General features: G+C 38.6%; 1 protein-coding gene across 2 annotated transcripts; it reads right to left on the bottom strand.

Moving 5' to 3' along the window:
- Nucleotides 1–422: 422 nt before the first annotated feature.
- inpp5f (inositol polyphosphate-5-phosphatase F) lies at nucleotides 423–16,024 on the bottom strand. Of its 2 annotated transcripts, XM_057341916.1 has the most exons (20): nucleotides 15,562–16,024; nucleotides 13,328–13,408; nucleotides 11,351–11,487; nucleotides 9,830–9,958; nucleotides 9,312–9,479; nucleotides 8,528–8,584; nucleotides 8,239–8,437; nucleotides 7,962–8,141; nucleotides 7,722–7,789; nucleotides 7,489–7,613; nucleotides 7,276–7,353; nucleotides 4,893–5,013; nucleotides 4,545–4,673; nucleotides 4,083–4,200; nucleotides 3,388–3,586; nucleotides 2,626–2,697; nucleotides 2,462–2,535; nucleotides 2,238–2,366; nucleotides 1,650–1,737; nucleotides 423–1,536 (listed from the first exon to the last, which is right to left on the bottom strand). In XM_057341916.1, the coding sequence occupies exons 1-20, from the start codon at nucleotides 15,662–15,664 to the stop codon at nucleotides 423–425; spliced, it is 3,369 nt and encodes a 1,122-aa protein (XP_057197899.1). In that variant the 5' UTR covers nucleotides 15,665–16,024. The 2 variants fall into 2 exon arrangements, with proteins under 2 accessions (XP_057197899.1, XP_057197900.1); XM_057341917.1 differs by lacking the exons at nucleotides 11,351–11,487; nucleotides 13,328–13,408; nucleotides 15,562–16,024 and adding an exon at nucleotides 10,897–11,011.
- Nucleotides 16,025–16,404: the final 380 nt, after the last annotated feature.

Genomic DNA, 16,404 nt, shown 5'->3' with positions numbered 1-16,404 from the left:
ATATCCATATAACATGTTACTGTCCAGTTTTCTAATGCGTGATATTAAGCTGCCCACTGATATTCAAATCTGGTTACTATTAAGAAACGTTTGAGCTAAAACAGCCAGTGACTTTAAGGAAGTGTACTGCACAAGTGGGGGTCACACATCTTGGGTCTCGACATGCAATAAAACTTTGCCTTTATCTACCTCAGTTATCTATTTCTTAACATGCAAACCAGCGCTATATAGATGCTTAGGATTTGACTCAGTCGGGTTAAACTTAGACAAACTACATTCTACTCAACACTGGCTGTAAACTTTTGTTTGGTTAAATGGGGGGAATGTGACATTAGTTGGTAAGAATTTCTGTGAGTTTACACTACCATTGTAACTGGAAGTCACGTTCTAACACTAAAATACATCAGGGTGAAAGCACATAGTTATATCTGAATGATCCTGGTCTGGCACTGTGTAAACATCGCTCGCAATTCATTTTCTTGAGTCTCGTTGACAGCTTCCGGCTCTGGGCTTTTCTGTACTTTCGCCACGGCAAAATTAATGCCTTGGGTAAGTCCGGCCTGGGTCAAACTAGCCACCTGAACCATAGAGCTCTTGATCTTAGCGAAGGGTGACACGACGCGGCTTCCATTAGCGTCTGCCGGGGAGGCTCCTGTATTGCCTTCAAGACTCTTTTGTGACCCGCATGACGTTGCAGAACCTGAAGGCTGGACTGTCAGAAGATTTCCTCCGGAGAACGAAGGATCCACCTCAAGCTGAGAAGGCCGATGGAGCTGCTGTTGGGAAAGCGAAGAACCGAGTTTTGCATCTGGAGCTGGGGCTTTGGTGCCTTGAGGTTCTTGTGGTTTGGGTGGTTGGGCCACATCCTCAAACACCTCTATTGGTTTGGTCTTTGCATCCTGGACAAACTGGTGGCAGTAGGCATCAATGGGTGTCCCAAAGTCAATCAGAATGGCCTCCTCTGCTTCAGAGGCCGCACCAGGAGAGTCATATAGTCCAACCGACAAGGTATCTGCAGTTTTGTTATCGCAGCCCGTGACTCGGATGATGGAGGGCAACGCAATCTCAACGCTGCTAATAGACTGCGAGCGACTGGAAAGGCGTGGTGCAGATACTACGATTCCACAGCTAGGAAGCACATAGTCTACGTTCTCCCGAGAGCCCGTGCACGGCTGCTCGTCCGAGTTGTAGGAATCCGAATCTGAGGACATTTCTTCAGAATGCGCATCTTTACGGGCTCCCGAACCAGCTTTGACGTCAGAAGTCTCCAAACTGCTGTCAGATTTCCAAAGGTTCACATGCAAGGTGGGCTTCAAGAAGTTCACCTTGACCTCTGGCTTTGAAAAGGTCCCTAGTCTTCCCAACGGCTTGAAGTTTCCAATGTTGACGTTAGTCTTCGTCTGCTTCACTTTCTGGTTTAGTGTTGAGAACTTGTTCATGAGGAAACTTTTGCCCTGAGCCAAACCAGATCCGAGGACTTGATCCACAGCTTTGCCTTGAATTCCCATTATATCCTCATGAGGTTTACTGTGCCTCCTAAGACAAAACAATACAGATATTAACAACCAAGCATCGAGTACAATTTAAAGTTTGAAATGATATAACAACCCCCAAAATCTTCTATAATTCACCCATAAAAGTTTTCTTACCTCTCCAGTTTCTTTTCAACAACCTGGACGTCGAGTCCCATTGCTTGCTTTGTAATAAGAAGCATTTCAGCTATGCACTGGAGTGTGTCTGAAATGCAAACAATCCAACGTGTGCGGAGGAAATCAACCATTATTTATCACAAAACCCTTCAAGCACCAGCGTACGCAGAGCCAAGTTATATCTTTTACCAGCTTAACCCAAAATGTCAATCACAGAATTATGCAATACAGAACTTTAAAAGGATAATAAAAACTCTGTCATCATTTACTCGCCCTCTCATCATTTCAAATCTGTATGACTTTCTTTCTTCCTCAGAACACAAAAGATAACCGAAAAGGGTAACCGAACAACGCCGGTACCCATTGACTTGCATTGGTTTTGTGTACATACAATAGAAGTGAATGTTGTTCGGATACCAACAGTCTTCAAACTTCATATCTTCTTCTGTGTTTTGAGGAAAAATAGAAAGTCATACCGGTTTGAAATGATGAGAAGGTGAATAACGATGACAGAATTTTCTTTTTTGGGTGAACTATCAATTTAACTAGCGCCACTAGAAATCATGCTATACAAACAATGGCTTCTACCTTTCCCATCATCCTCTGGATTCCGTGTGACAGCTCTCAGCGTGTGGAAGTAACCGCTTACCTCACCGTTCATATAATGCAGACGCATGCAGCAGTATTTAGGTTTACCAAACAGTGTTGGTTCTGGACCTAAAAAGCAAAAAAAGCATTGGAAACAACCATCACGGTGATGGTTAACAGTTTGTTTAAATAGGATGCGATTTCAGCTCGCTATATGCTCTTACCAATTTCAATCTTTTCGAGACCTTCTAAGTTGAGTCTCTGGTACTGGTTGACTTTGTCTGCTTCCTCATCGTAGCTGAACAGCAACAGAAGGTGGAGTAGCGTTAAATCATTGCCAGGGAATGATTACTCATTTTGTATAAACACTGAGAGAACATGAACTTACTAGGCTACATAATATGCACAGTTGGACAGCAGCAGAAGAACGTCAACATCTTTATGCGTGGCGTCTATGAGACTGGAAGAAAAACAGCCAAGTGAAAGGTCAATATCTAAAAACAGAGGCTTTGCTCATAAACAATACCACTGAAACCCTGGTCTTATAAAAACAAGAGACAATGGAAAATATCTGAGCACCGAGATGAATTTCACACATAGAGTACTGTCTGTTTTAGCATGTGTGAAATGCTCAGGTGAGCTTCTCATATTATGATCAGAGTAAACCTCAGGCTTGAATCAACCTCAGAAAAATCCAGCCCAACCAGTAAGGTTTAGACATCCATCACTCAACACCATAACCTACCACCAACAAACGCTCAAAGATTTGAGAAAATATGACTACTTCACCCAAACAGTTATAACAGAATCATACATAAAACATAAGTACCTCTGAATCAATGACAAAAAACTGTAGAAGGAAGAGTACACTAAGAATTTACTTTTTTTAATTAAGCTTAAAAATTGGTATCATACACACAATATTTTTAATTAAAATAAAATACAAAAATGTATAAAAATCTTACATGCAATTTTATCATCACTTAAGATGAATTTGAAAATATTAAAAATGTTATATTTATAATGTTATTCATTAAGATATCATTTATAATATCAATATCATATTACAACATTAATAGAATGTAGAATAATAATACATATATTATATTATATTATATATTACGTACGTATTATATTATATTGCTCTTACCTTGGATCGCAGTCAATCAGGGCCCAACCGCCATGAAACTTCTCATCTTCAGGCAACAGCAGCTGCATGTATGTTTGCAGCAGGAGGCTGACCTGCTCCTGAGCTCCTCTTTGACTCTCCTTTTCTTTCTCCTCATGTTCCTTCTCTTTGCTGAAGATGGAATACAGGTCTTCTGTTACTGGAAGGCCCATCATGAGGTCTGGAAGCACATGAAACATGAGGCACTGACCTGGGCTAATAGCATTATTTGCTTATATATGCATATACATATGTGACCCTGGACCGGGTGACATTACTGGCTTAAGTAATAGCCAAAAATACATTGTATGGGTCAAAATCATTAGGATACCAAGTAAAGATCATGTTCCATGAAGAAGATATTTTGTAAATGTCCTACCATAAATATATAAAAACTTGGATGGCCTGCTACAGCGCCTCTGATTAACAAATTCAAAGGCGATTTTCTCAATATTTTGAGTTTTTGAACCCTCAGATTCTAGAGTTTTAAAATCTAGGCCAAATATCGTCCTATCCCAACAAACCATACATCAAAAGGAAAGCTTATTTATTCAGCTTTCATATGATGTAAAAATCTCAATTTCGAAAAATCGACCCATAAGACTGGTTTTGTTGTCTAGGGTCACATATAATACATGATACAGACTTGAAAGAAAAAGGTGAAAAGACACTCTCACCAATGACGGCCTGCCGGTAGGCGTCTCTGAAGCGGTTCAGATAGTACCGATTAGCTGAGTTCACACCATCCTTCATCACGCCCGCTAACTTTCGCTCTCCTGTCCGTGTGAAATCTCCCTATGTGATATATCAACACACATTAGATCGACTCAAGAGCTCAACCCACATGCGTACCGGCTGGTCAGAAAACATCAACAGTGACCGTTTTCACTGGGCTTCACTTTTCATAGGGCTTGGTTCGCAAGTATTTAAATTAATATATATTTAATATAAACACTAATATAAACACTAGTAAGCGCTAATATAAACAAATAAAATTAATTATACAGCCTTTTCTATTTTTTGCGCAAAAGGGGAAAGGTTACGAGATGTGTGATTTAACCGCAGGCTAAATACTATATGCACTTGGCAGGCAGTGAAAGAACAGCATAACATCTTTGGCAGGCGTTCTGTCAGTTTACCTTCAGGGCAGCTGTGCCAGCGTACTGACGGCTAATGGTGTCTCCATTGTTGGCCCACATCATCTGATAGATCCTGTAACACTTGAGGGGCAGCGGCTGCTCGGGTGGCATTACACCCAGTTTTTTCAGCTGGGACCAAAGAGATAAAAGACTGGATTTTAATGGATGGGCATTCTGCAAGTCTGTGCTGTGGGCACGGTGCGCTCCTAGAAACAACATTGTTATTTATTTTTACTCTTAAAGCACTTAGCACACACTCTTTTATCCAAAGTAACTCACAGATATGCTTTCATTATGTGCAAGTTTATCCGTGAGGTGCGTTCCAAGCTCAGAAGTGAGTATGCATACCTGCTGTTCCATGACGACACGGGCGATTGCAGCCTGTACCACGTTAGTTCTGTCCAGGCAATCCATGCAGTTAACCCGGAAGATGCCCTCCTGTTGGCAGATGACTCCTGCTTGGTCCACCCTATTTAGAAAAAAGATGGATTTTAATAAGTCTGCTAGTATAAAAGTAAAAAGGGAAGTATAGTAACAAAAAAGACCCGATGCTTATCACAGATTTAAGACTAAAGGGCAAATGGGTCATTCTCACGAAACCACCGAAACATCATGGCAGTAAAGATTTGAATTATAAAACATGTAATTCGGTAACAGAAGAAAAATGATTATAATAAACATTATTGTGTTTAATGAAACTGTCATTACCGCATCGCATCCCGATTTGTCTGAGTGCATTATATATTGTTATTTAAATAGAGTAAAATAAAATAAAAAAGACAAAAAAATCATTGACAGAATATTCATGTATAATAAAAAAAGAAATAGTGGGAAAAAAGAAGTATCCATCACTGATATTCTCATCCTCCGACTGTTTACACACACAAACACCAAGATATTTACATTAAGTTTGATTTTATGTGAAGAAACAGATCTGCCAGATTCAAATTCAAATGATACCTTTCAAACGACTACCAGGTTAAGAGATTTTAAGATTAAGATTATTTTCTTAGTGTCTAGTGCACAAATTTTAGGTAGTTTTCCGCATTTAAAAAAGTGTTACATGTATACATTTCTATTAAAATATACATGTATGATCAATAAAAACTTGCTTAGGCACCATGGCTTCGCTTTTCTTTAGCAAAACATGCTATGGGATTGACAGTTTAAAATGGTTACGGTAACAACATTTTATTAAACTGTCAGTAAAAGTTTTAGGGCTGGGACGATATATCGTGTAATTTTTATGCTCAGTTTCTCAATGAATTACGGTTAAATGCCACCACATCCGAAAGCAAGAGGGCGATCTTGCGCAGAAACTCTGAATATGGGAAACAGAAGAACGATTTCACTGCGTCCGAAATCGCCTACTTCCATACTACATAGTAGGCGAAATGAGTGTGAGTCATGAATAATATGTCCGAAACCTCAGTATGCAAGAACAGTAGGCGAGAAATACCCGGGTGGTCTACAATTTACGCTGAGATTCGCGAGTGTGGATCGCATGGACATTTTCGCATGGGATTGTCTATCCCATGATGCCACGGGAGCTGAGCAATGGTCAAATTTCAAAATGAATCAAACTTTAAGTCGTACGTCTGTTTTCAATAAATTAATGTGACTAAATTATGTTTTTAATCAACGCTCACGTATAGGTCGTTGTTAATACGGCATAGGTCAAAGAGCATATGGGTCACATGACCATAAAACATGGCAGACGCAGTATGTCTGAAATGAATTCATACTACTCCCACTCATACTATATAGAACGTACTGTTTTAACGGCCGATAGGTAGGTACTTATTCAAATTCAGTATGTACTGTCACAGTATGTGATTTCGGACACAGCGTGTATTCCAAATGACATACTATATACCCTATGCACTTAAACTATGCACTCAACCGTCTAGTGTATGAATTTCAGTAGAGTAGCATCTTCCCGAATGGAATACTAAACCATTTTAAACTAACCGGAAGTAAATCGGTTTCCCAGACGAGCGCAAATCACGTGTGAATAAAAATGTATTTGTGCAGCATTGTACATTTAATGTAGTTTTCATCTGTTTTGCCCAGCAATACTTTCGTCATCATCAGATTGAAGCGTTATCACTCTGCATGAGAGTTTTGCTCGAGCAGCATCGGATAGCCACGCCTCCCTTCCGCTACATAAGCGAAACTGCGACCATTGAGTGCATGAAGTGTCCACAGTTCCACACTTCATATTTTCGGTTGAAAAAGTGCATCAACCGGGTACTTAAAGTACACTTATTTTTAAATAATTTTCAATGTGAACGCACTACTCACACTATTTAAACTACAAAATGGCATAGAATAGTGCATAAGTGCGCGATTTGGGATGCACCTACTGTTTCAGGAAATGCCAGCGGTCATTTTCTATCGCTGTTCTTCAAACCATTTCAGGTATTTTCATGATAATAAAGTATACTTATAATGATGATGTTTTACGAGTGTTGCTTTTTCAAATCTCAATCTCATAGTTATTTTAGATCGAGCAGTACTTCCTACTGATCAAAGAGCCATAGTTCACGGAAGAGCTGTGCATAAACCACAGAATCGATTCAGAATCGACCTAGCCAGGTATAATGAGTGTGAATCGATATATATCATCACAGGCCTAAATCAAAAGGAAATTTGTTGATTTGAGTGTTTTTGAGGAAAATCATGTTTCACATCTTGAAACCACGATTTTGTGAGAATCACCCAGACTCACCAGGCCCATCTCATGTCAGTGATGATATCAGAGATAGCATCGGTGAGAGTCTGAACATTCTCAAACTTCATCCCTCGACTGAAAAAACAAAAACAAAGGAGAAAGTCTGTGTGTTATTTTCCTCTTCTGACTGGGTCTACAATCCCTTGACAAAAATGAAATAGTAAATTGTGTCTGGTATGACAAAGGCCGGATGTTCTCCTTTGTACTTACCAGTGTTCATGGAAATCAAATGAAACGTATGTTAGGTTGGGGTTGTTGTACAGAAGCACTTGTTTGAGAAACGTATCACCGATCATCTTCTCACGTCCATTTTGGTCGACTAAGTTAATGATGACCTGAAGGGACAAAATAAGCATTGAATCACTGTCAACAGAAATACTGAAGATAACTGGTTTTTAGACAACGTCACAATAATAATATGGCTATATTTCAAGCACACGTACCAGTTTTTTGTAAATCTCCAGTTGCCGGTCAAAGTGAGAGGCAAAATAAGGCATGGTTTCCTTCTCGCCTGCAACGACAAACACAGCTGTGAGATTCTGTCATGTAGCAGACACAGCTGCAGGTGGATCACAGTATTACAGTAACAATAGAGAGTTAAGCACACTTTCAGCTTTTCTATAAACTGAAGCACCTCTCATTTCTGATTGGTTGAGAGAATCGATTACACAGATAGGGCCTACCTTTCTCTATCCGCGGTCTGGGGTTATAGCGATATCCCGCTTGGCTCCAGAACACAGGAACAGAGCCTCGTGTCTGTACAAATGACAGCGTATGACTATGCACGTGGATTAGCTGCTCCGTCTCCACATAATTGGCCACATGTCCGTCTGTGTCCACCCCCCTCCTCTTGTATCGCATTCCTATGATGGAAACCACAAAACGTCATTACCGTAACAGCTGAACACTTTCTAAAGGCATGTTAAATACATACTATATTGTCTATAATGTGTTTGGTACCTGCACGGTGACGGCTTCGTCTGGAGATAAGGGCCACGGTAAAGCGCGGGTGAATGTCATCCACACAGGTGGGTTCGTGCAGAGGCGTATCTGGGCTGCTTTTCTCTTCATCAGAGCTTTCATTGTAATTCACCACCAGCTCTTCTACCTGCACAAAGCCTTGGATGACTGGAATCAACCAGAGGTCCACCTGAGGCACCTGTAAAATACAAGACATTTCATCACCATTTAAGTATGGTTTATATTTTCAGACATTGACTATTTAAAATCCACACGAACAGTTCTGAACCTGCAAGTCGATGAGATCTTTGACCATGTGCTTGTTCCAGAAGAATCGATCATCTACCTGAAAGACAAACAACACCCATCATGGGAAAGATTATTAATATTCTGAGTCTGTGGGATGATATGAGACTTCTTCAGTTAGACACGTCACAAACCAAACTTTGCACAACAATGTGGTAAAAGAACTTGAGAACCGTTTCAATACCCTCTGCCTGCCTCTCTTTCTCTTCTGTCTTTAAACACTTGCCCATTGTGTTGGAATAACTATGTCTAAACTAGTTCAAGTTTGTAAGTACCTTATTGTTTGGAACCATATACTGACGTGATGTGTCTCAACAGAACGGTTTATGCAGAAAGGAGAAATGGTTATAAATGTATCTTTGCATCCTGTATGTGTGGGATGGGTGCTGAAGAGTAAAAAAACGCATCACTCATATAACCTAACAGTTTCCTGCGAGAGTGTGAAAACCACAATTAAAAATGGTCACATACTGTCATCCAAATGACAGAATTTTAAGTGAATATAAAAATACCATGATATCGTGATAGTAATTACAACAACAACAGGAAGGGCAATACCATGTGACAGGAACTAAACAATTATTTGCATTCAAATGAATCGCCAACAAACCATCGTTCTGAAGTTAGATCAAGAAGACAATTGAGTTCACAAAAGATTCACTCAATGGACATTCAAAAAGTCGTCAAAAATAAATAAACTGACTGAAAAGTCAACCAAACACCACAACAATCACTAAAAAAAAAACTGAGCTCTGAAGACCTCTCACCCTTTTCCAGAGGGGTTGCTCTGACTTGCCTAACGCTCCCTGTCGCTGGACTGTATTGGTAAGGTCATAGGTCAGACTATAGTAGAATGAATCCGAGTCCATGAATATCTTATACAGCTCATCAAGCAGCCTCTTCTCCAGACGTTCCTTCTCTTTATTCTCTTTGACCTGTAAGGCAGGAGAACAACAGTAAAGTTAAAGACAGTAAAGATATTTCACCCAAAAGAACTCTTCAATAACTCATGTTAACCCTCACGGTGATCCAAACCCGTTTTACACAAAAGGAGAGCAGAATGAGTCTCAGTCAGCATTTACTTTCATTGTATAAAAAAAGATTCAATGAAATTAAATGGTGAATGAAGCTGTCATTGTGTTTCACATCTTTTGAATTCCATAGAAGAAGGAAGGTCATACAGGTTTGAAATAACATGAGGATGAGTAATCGATGACAGAATTGTAATTTTTGTAGAACTGTCTCTTTAAAAATGATAATCAGTCTTTCAAATCCATCCATCCACCTTTTTCTTGATGGGAACGGCAACATTAGATTTGATCTGATTCAGTGTCTTCAGCAGGAACTTGGACTCATCCGGTGACTGGGTGATTTTCTCTGGTTTGTTGATTCCAAAATGGTGCTTTTTACAGAGCTAAAAGAAAATGAGAGAAAGAGAATTAAAAATAAAAATTTTAGTAAAATAAAAATAAAAGGTTATAGTAAAATTCTGCTTGCAAATAGCAACAATGTTGCCGACAATCTTATCATTATGAGCAAAGCTGAAAAAAACAGCCATGGAAAAAATTAAGAGACATATTGACTTTTTATAGTGACGTCGTGTATAAGTAAAATTATCGTTTTTGTTTCATTCTGTGAACTACTAAAAATATTTCTACTTTTTTTCTATTTGCAGAAAATAAAAACTGGAGAAATAAAAATAAAAAAACAGAAAAGATGCTCTGTATTTTTCAGACCTCGAATACTACAAAAAGAAAACAAGTTCACATTCACTTTTAAGCAATACCACAGAAATATTTTTACACATATTTAGGAAAAGTTCAAAAATTAATTTTTAGGTGATAACTTCGACTTTATCACAGTTTTCATGTGTCTTGTCATTTTGTCAGTCTTTCACATTTGCTGTTGGACGACTTTATGTCACTCCTGAGGTTTGATTTGGATGAAATTCAACAGACACTGGACTGGAATGGCCACAATACATCTAAAAATGCTGTTTTAATGAAAATTTGGAATGGTCTCTTAATTTTTTCCGCAGCTGTCTGTTCAGAGGTGACAAATTAACATCCATTTACATGAATGTCTATGCTTCCCTGTGTAAGCCCATCAGACAAATGCAGCCCCAGTAATGGGTTTTAATTAAAGCCTAAAGGATGCCAAGAAACTAAAACTGTCCTGTTAATGTCCGCGCAGATTTATGTGCCCATTAAACAAAAATAACAACTACAATCAATACTCAGGAAAGCTGCTATCTCCAATACAAGGAAATAATTCTGAGATTTACAACTAGAGATATCACGCCAGGAGAATAGAGTACAGTAGCTCTTAAAGACCTCTGACTGATTCACTTACATGCTTTAACTTTTCCTTTCAATCCAAGAGGCTCTCCTGAAAGACTGATTCCTTAGAAACATCACGCTTCCTCTGGAACCCCTTAGAAACACACACCACTACTCTTCCACTAATTGCACATCAACCATTTACTACACAAGAGGGCTAAAATATTTCTAGTGTATTGCCATGGGCTTAGGTGTCAACTGGGCACACTAACAAGCAGTGGGAACTTTGGAAGACAGTCCAGTAAAATCTATCATGCACTTAACAATCTCTACCAACATAAATAGTGACAAGAAATAACTGTTGCCATGTTAGAGAAGACATCGATTGCATGAAATGTAATGAATAAACTATCCTGTTTCATGCTATACTGCAAAAATGAAGTACATTTAAAGAAGGTGTTACAATTCCACCTTCCACTGGATTATTTTATAATGTATAAAAGATATTATCCCCAGTCATGATTTACCTCTAATTCCAGGTCTTGTGGTTCGTCCTCAGAGAGTGGAATGACTACTATCTTGGTGATCTTGTACACTTTGTGGTCTCCTGGCAACAGGCCCACCAGCGCTTTCTGGCGAATCAGAATCAGGCCCAGGGGAAGATCTGCCCAAAAGGATGAGGATGTGTTATGAGTTCCAAGCACATCTCACAATTTCCTGCTCTAAACAGCACGATTCAGTCTTATGACAAATATTGTAATAACAATGACCTCAAAGACTTTTACAGCGTGATGCTAAGCAGCCATACTTTCACTGACACCTCAAATTAGATAAACAGATAAAGTGCTTCTTGCAGCAGGCAACTCTAAAACGCTTCGGTGGATAAGATATCATGAGAACAGTACGGAACAAATAGTACGGAAATATCAAGTTACAGTATAACATATATGTATGAAATTCACGATAAGGCTCATTTATCTGTGTAGTCAGTTTCACAAAGTCGAACATCACTGTACATCAAAAGATGCGTGACACATGTATCTCACATTGAAAAAGGAATCGAGACTTACACCATAATACATTATATGCCATCAAGTATATCTGTTAACAAACCACAGAGGCTCACTTCTCAAATCAGAAACTGAACAATGAAATGAAAGTTAGATGTGCCCCATAACTTCACATCTATGCAAACAATCCCTTTTCTTTGGATCACTTTAACCAATTGTAAACGATAAAAAACAGACATTTGACAAAAGTCAAGTTCTTTTAATTCTGGGTTAGAGATCGCAAACCAAAACTGTACCAATCAGCTCTGAGCAAAGTGACATATATGTGACGCAGTGAAGCCACTCCCCTTGTATCTCGCTCCAAATTTAAAAAAAGGTTTAAAGTGATAATTCTGATTCACTTAATAATTTTTCTTGATTATAATTATGTATAATTCATCCAACTCATATAATTATTACATGACTTGATAAATATCAATAAATGAATAATAAACAAATTATATACTGTACGTATAAATACAAATCTTCAGTATATAAAGCTTTTTAAAGTAATGAAGCATACGTGTTTTCATTTGATCTTTTTGTAAACCTATAAAATATTTAAATTCATTTGATTCGCTTGCATTGATATCAGTAGTTGTCTTCTAAAACTTTCACTGCAGCAGTGTTTATTCCTGCCTGGTAAGTGTGTTTTAATTCATGAGATTTCTTTATCTTAAACAGAAAAGTGAATTGCGCTGATACTCGCGAAAAGTCAATCAAACTGATGATGCTTTCTGTGTTCCGTGTGATTGGCTGTTTCCCGCAGTCGACTCACGAACTCCGGATCAAACATGAGTTGACAGAGAATTTTATACCAAGCGTTGTGCAACAGCTGAACCTGATCTAAACCAGGTTAGGTTTTTCTGGTTTTGTCAACCCAAAACTTACTCTGCAACCCGGAGTTTGTTCATCTTGCTTTGTGCAATAGGCCTCTGGAAGTCAACCTATGAATAGACTACACACAGTTGTCTCTGTATATTAAGCTGGAAGAGGAGAACATACTTTAAAACTGCACATATCAACCTTAAAACTAATTTAATCTGCTAAAACTATATCGGTAGTTCCGGTACTACACCAGCTGTTCAACTCACAAATACTGGGCTATCTCATGTCGGCAGTATTACCGTGTATTTCATGCAATATACTCTTTCAAATGCTATAACGTTCAAATGATTTGACTGGCGATAACTGGAGATGGAAAACAAAGCACTTCCAAGTCATTTAGCAATTCCAAAATAATAGAAAACAAAGCTGATATTTCTGGTGCTGGAGCTCATTATGTTAATCATTATGAACCTATGGGAGCTTCTTCAGCTGAAAATAACTGAAAACAAACTATTCTTAGATTGCATCCTTTATATGTTTATTTACAGTGAAGAAATGGAATTTATTATAAAGGAATTTATTATAAATTCTCATCCTTTATTGACTCAATTTACTAGTATGACCTACCAGCATGAAGCTGTATTTTTCCAATAACTCCCTCCACAAGGCCCAAACAGACAGGGTTCCAGGCATGCAGCAGGTCAGTTGCTGAAATAAGAAAAATAGAATAGAAAATTCAACACATTTGACACTTTTTATGTTTTAATGAACAAAAGACAAACATTCTCTCACACAGACAGGTATGTAGTGCCTTGACATCTATACCCCAGGCACACATAAGTGAGATCAGGTAAAAAAGTCAGAAAAAAACAATCACAAACATATCACAGCCTTCTTTAAATGCTATTCTCTTGTTTTTTATCTATAGGTTATAGGTTATCCTTTCCATTGTCAGGGCTTTAATATCAAGCCATTCATTACATGGAACATGGGCTCAGTTTAAAGTCAGTTTCTAGTAATGCACTGTAGTTTATGTACCCACCAAAAACATGATTTAATCTTAGCACTGATCACTTCTGCATACTTTGCCTGTAATGTTTCCAGGATATTAAAACCATAACTGATTTGGGGAATTATATATCCCAACACCTCACATACTGTAAAATTGAACATATATCCCAGAAACTCTGTATATGGTCTGTTTCTATGTGACTTTCTATCGTCTGCAGCTACCTTGTTGTTTAGCTAGCTAGATGCATTTTAATATCAGGTGTTATAAAGTCACAAGTAAGATTCACAACATTATGTTGTGTTGTCAAAACACATTTCAGTTCCTAATAGAAAGTAACAGAACTGTCCATCGTATGACAATTTAAATCCAGTTCTTAGGGTTGCAGGTTTGATTTCAGGTTGGGTTAGTTACATCTCACACACAATCCTGGAGATTATGACCTTAATGCACTTCAACCAAACAGCTCCAGGGGCCTGTCCCTGCAATGAATTTATTGCATAATGTTTTAGATAAAGAAAATCAGCAGAACAAGTCAAGTATTAAGTACTACAGTGGTGCAACCTGACCCTGACATGCTGCCAAATGTAACATTTAACTAACATTTTGTTAGTATTTCTTTTAAAACGACTGAGACTGCATCTACGGTATGCATCATGCATACAGCGTAAAGGAACCCTTTTCCAGTTAAATAATGGAACAGCACTGCAACCTAAACCGATCAGCGTGGCTGCACACAGGTTAAAAAACTAGAACTCATGCACAAAGCAGCAGTCCTCTTGATAGTCAAACAGAAACAGATGTACTGTAGCTGTCCATCTAGTTTTAGAAGCCCCAATTTGACTAAAGAGGAAGTCTCGGGGCAGGGCTGGGGATGGGTAGACATTGAAAGGTGTGGTACGACTAGAAAAAAAGATGAACAAAAGAGTGACGTGATATGTGAGAAAGTCAACAAAGCTGTGGAAAGGTATATGGAACCCTCAAGAATTTAAAACAATTTTTAGTTTCCTGTAATGAGAATAAAAACGATTCACTCAAGGTACAGAAAAGGGTCAACGTTGCCTGAGGTTAAACAGGCGTGTCTGTACGGAGTACCTTATTGCATTTAGTGACTGGGCAGAGAACAACACATTATTTAGTTCTGCTGTGCCTTGACCAAATACACTTTCTCTAGATCCACAGTCACATGACTGACCCTGACTTTAACCATCACCATTAGCTATTTGGGTGTTTTCTTGTGAGATGTTTAAGGGTATTAGCATTGTGCAGCATATTTAGAAATAGGCTAATTTAATAGTAAGATGAGTTGATGTAATAAACATTCATTCATTCTGATAAATGATCTTGTTATTATTGTTGTTGTTCACTGGTCTGGCTAGTGGATAACGTGGAAACACATAAAACCAAATAAAATGAGTTTCGTTGCTAAAAGATCATTCTCAGCTGACATGTAAACGTCATTGGCCACAAAATATATTTAATCCCTCATCTGCATATCAATATCGAGTATTGTACATAAAATGATTTGTCACGACATCCTGCACAAACATCCTCTGAGGTTTTCACTGACACGCATGCCATCAACGCACCGCTGCTCTGAAAGTAGGTTAAGAAAAACACCAGACAGATGCTTGCAAACAAGGCTATTTTAAATGAAATCTTAAAACTTCCTAATGTTTCAGAGATCTCTCATTCCCCCTGAGGGAGAAGGAGAACAGACCACCTCTTTTGAAGCCGCGTCGTGTCCAGGAACTTCACGTCAGGAATGGCAACAATGTAGCCAGTGCATATGTAACACAGTAACACATGTACAGCGTAACAAAGTGATGGGGTTGAAATATAAAAGCATTACCCGGTCTCACGGTCATAGATCCATCCTTCCTGCTGCACCACAGCGCGTTATCTCCGCTCTGGAGAATATAATGATCCTTAGCTTGAAAAAGCTCCATCGTCATTAAAATACTGAAACATAAGCGCGTCCAGACACGGCACGTCTGGATTTGTTCCCGATCCGCGAAACGAGGAAATGATGAAGCAGCGCGTCTTACTGGCAGTCCCAATAAACGCCAGCCTGGGTGCTTTCAACCGGCTAACCTGCTAGCACTATACCTGTGTAATCGTTTATAATAATCTGATAAAGGTCCGCATCGTGTCAAGCACTGACCGAACATCGAAAAGGAGCTATTGGCGCATTTAAACGCCGGCGATGTCAGGGCAACGAGGGCGATAATGTTAGGAAATGTGCCGGGTCGCTCTAATATTTTCAACTGAGGGGAGTAGCACTGACTGTAACAATTTCCTCTGGTTATACACAAACACGTGACCTTCTACGTCACACACCGACCAACATACAACGGTAGTTCATGTGTGTTTAAGATGCCCCACCTGCACATGTTTGTTTTTTAAGTATTGTGTTTTGCTAGTTTATTGCATTTGTATTATGAGCCTTCCAGTGGCTTCCTATGGTTGTTTTTTAATTTTCTATTATATAAAAATACAATTGTATGTCTAAAATGTAGTTAAAATCTATAGATTAAATTATTATGAGGTGGTTGCATGATTCTATTTTTAATGTTCAATAGGTATGATCTAAAATGTTTTCACAGCTTTGACTCATTCCTTAAAGGAACAGTTCACCCAAAAATAAAAATCCTGTCATCCCTTAAACTCAAGTTGTTTTAAATCTGTATACATT

The sequence above is a fragment of the Triplophysa rosa genome, linkage group LG9 (assembly GCF_024868665.1).
Source record: "Triplophysa rosa linkage group LG9, Trosa_1v2, whole genome shotgun sequence".
In the NCBI taxonomy this organism is placed as follows: domain Eukaryota; kingdom Metazoa; phylum Chordata; class Actinopteri; order Cypriniformes; family Nemacheilidae; genus Triplophysa; species Triplophysa rosa.
Note: the sequence above shows the minus strand (reverse complement) of the source record. Positions and strands in the feature narration are given on the sequence as shown.

What these genes read in the sequence shown, in the direction of transcription:
- inpp5f (XM_057341916.1), bottom strand. Translation starts at nt 15,664, where the DNA reads ATGACGATGGAGCTTTTTCAAGCTAAGGATCATTATATTCTCCAGAGC. An exon ending in AAAAATACAGCTTCATGCTG is followed by an intron (nt 11,488 to 13,327) that starts GTAGGTCATACT and finishes CCTTTTGGGCAG; the next exon opens with ATCTTCCCCTGGGCCTGATT. An exon ending in CTGGCACAGCTGCCCTGAAG is followed by an intron (nt 4,201 to 4,544) that starts GTAAACTGACAG and finishes TATATCACATAG; the next exon opens with GGAGATTTCACACGGACAGG.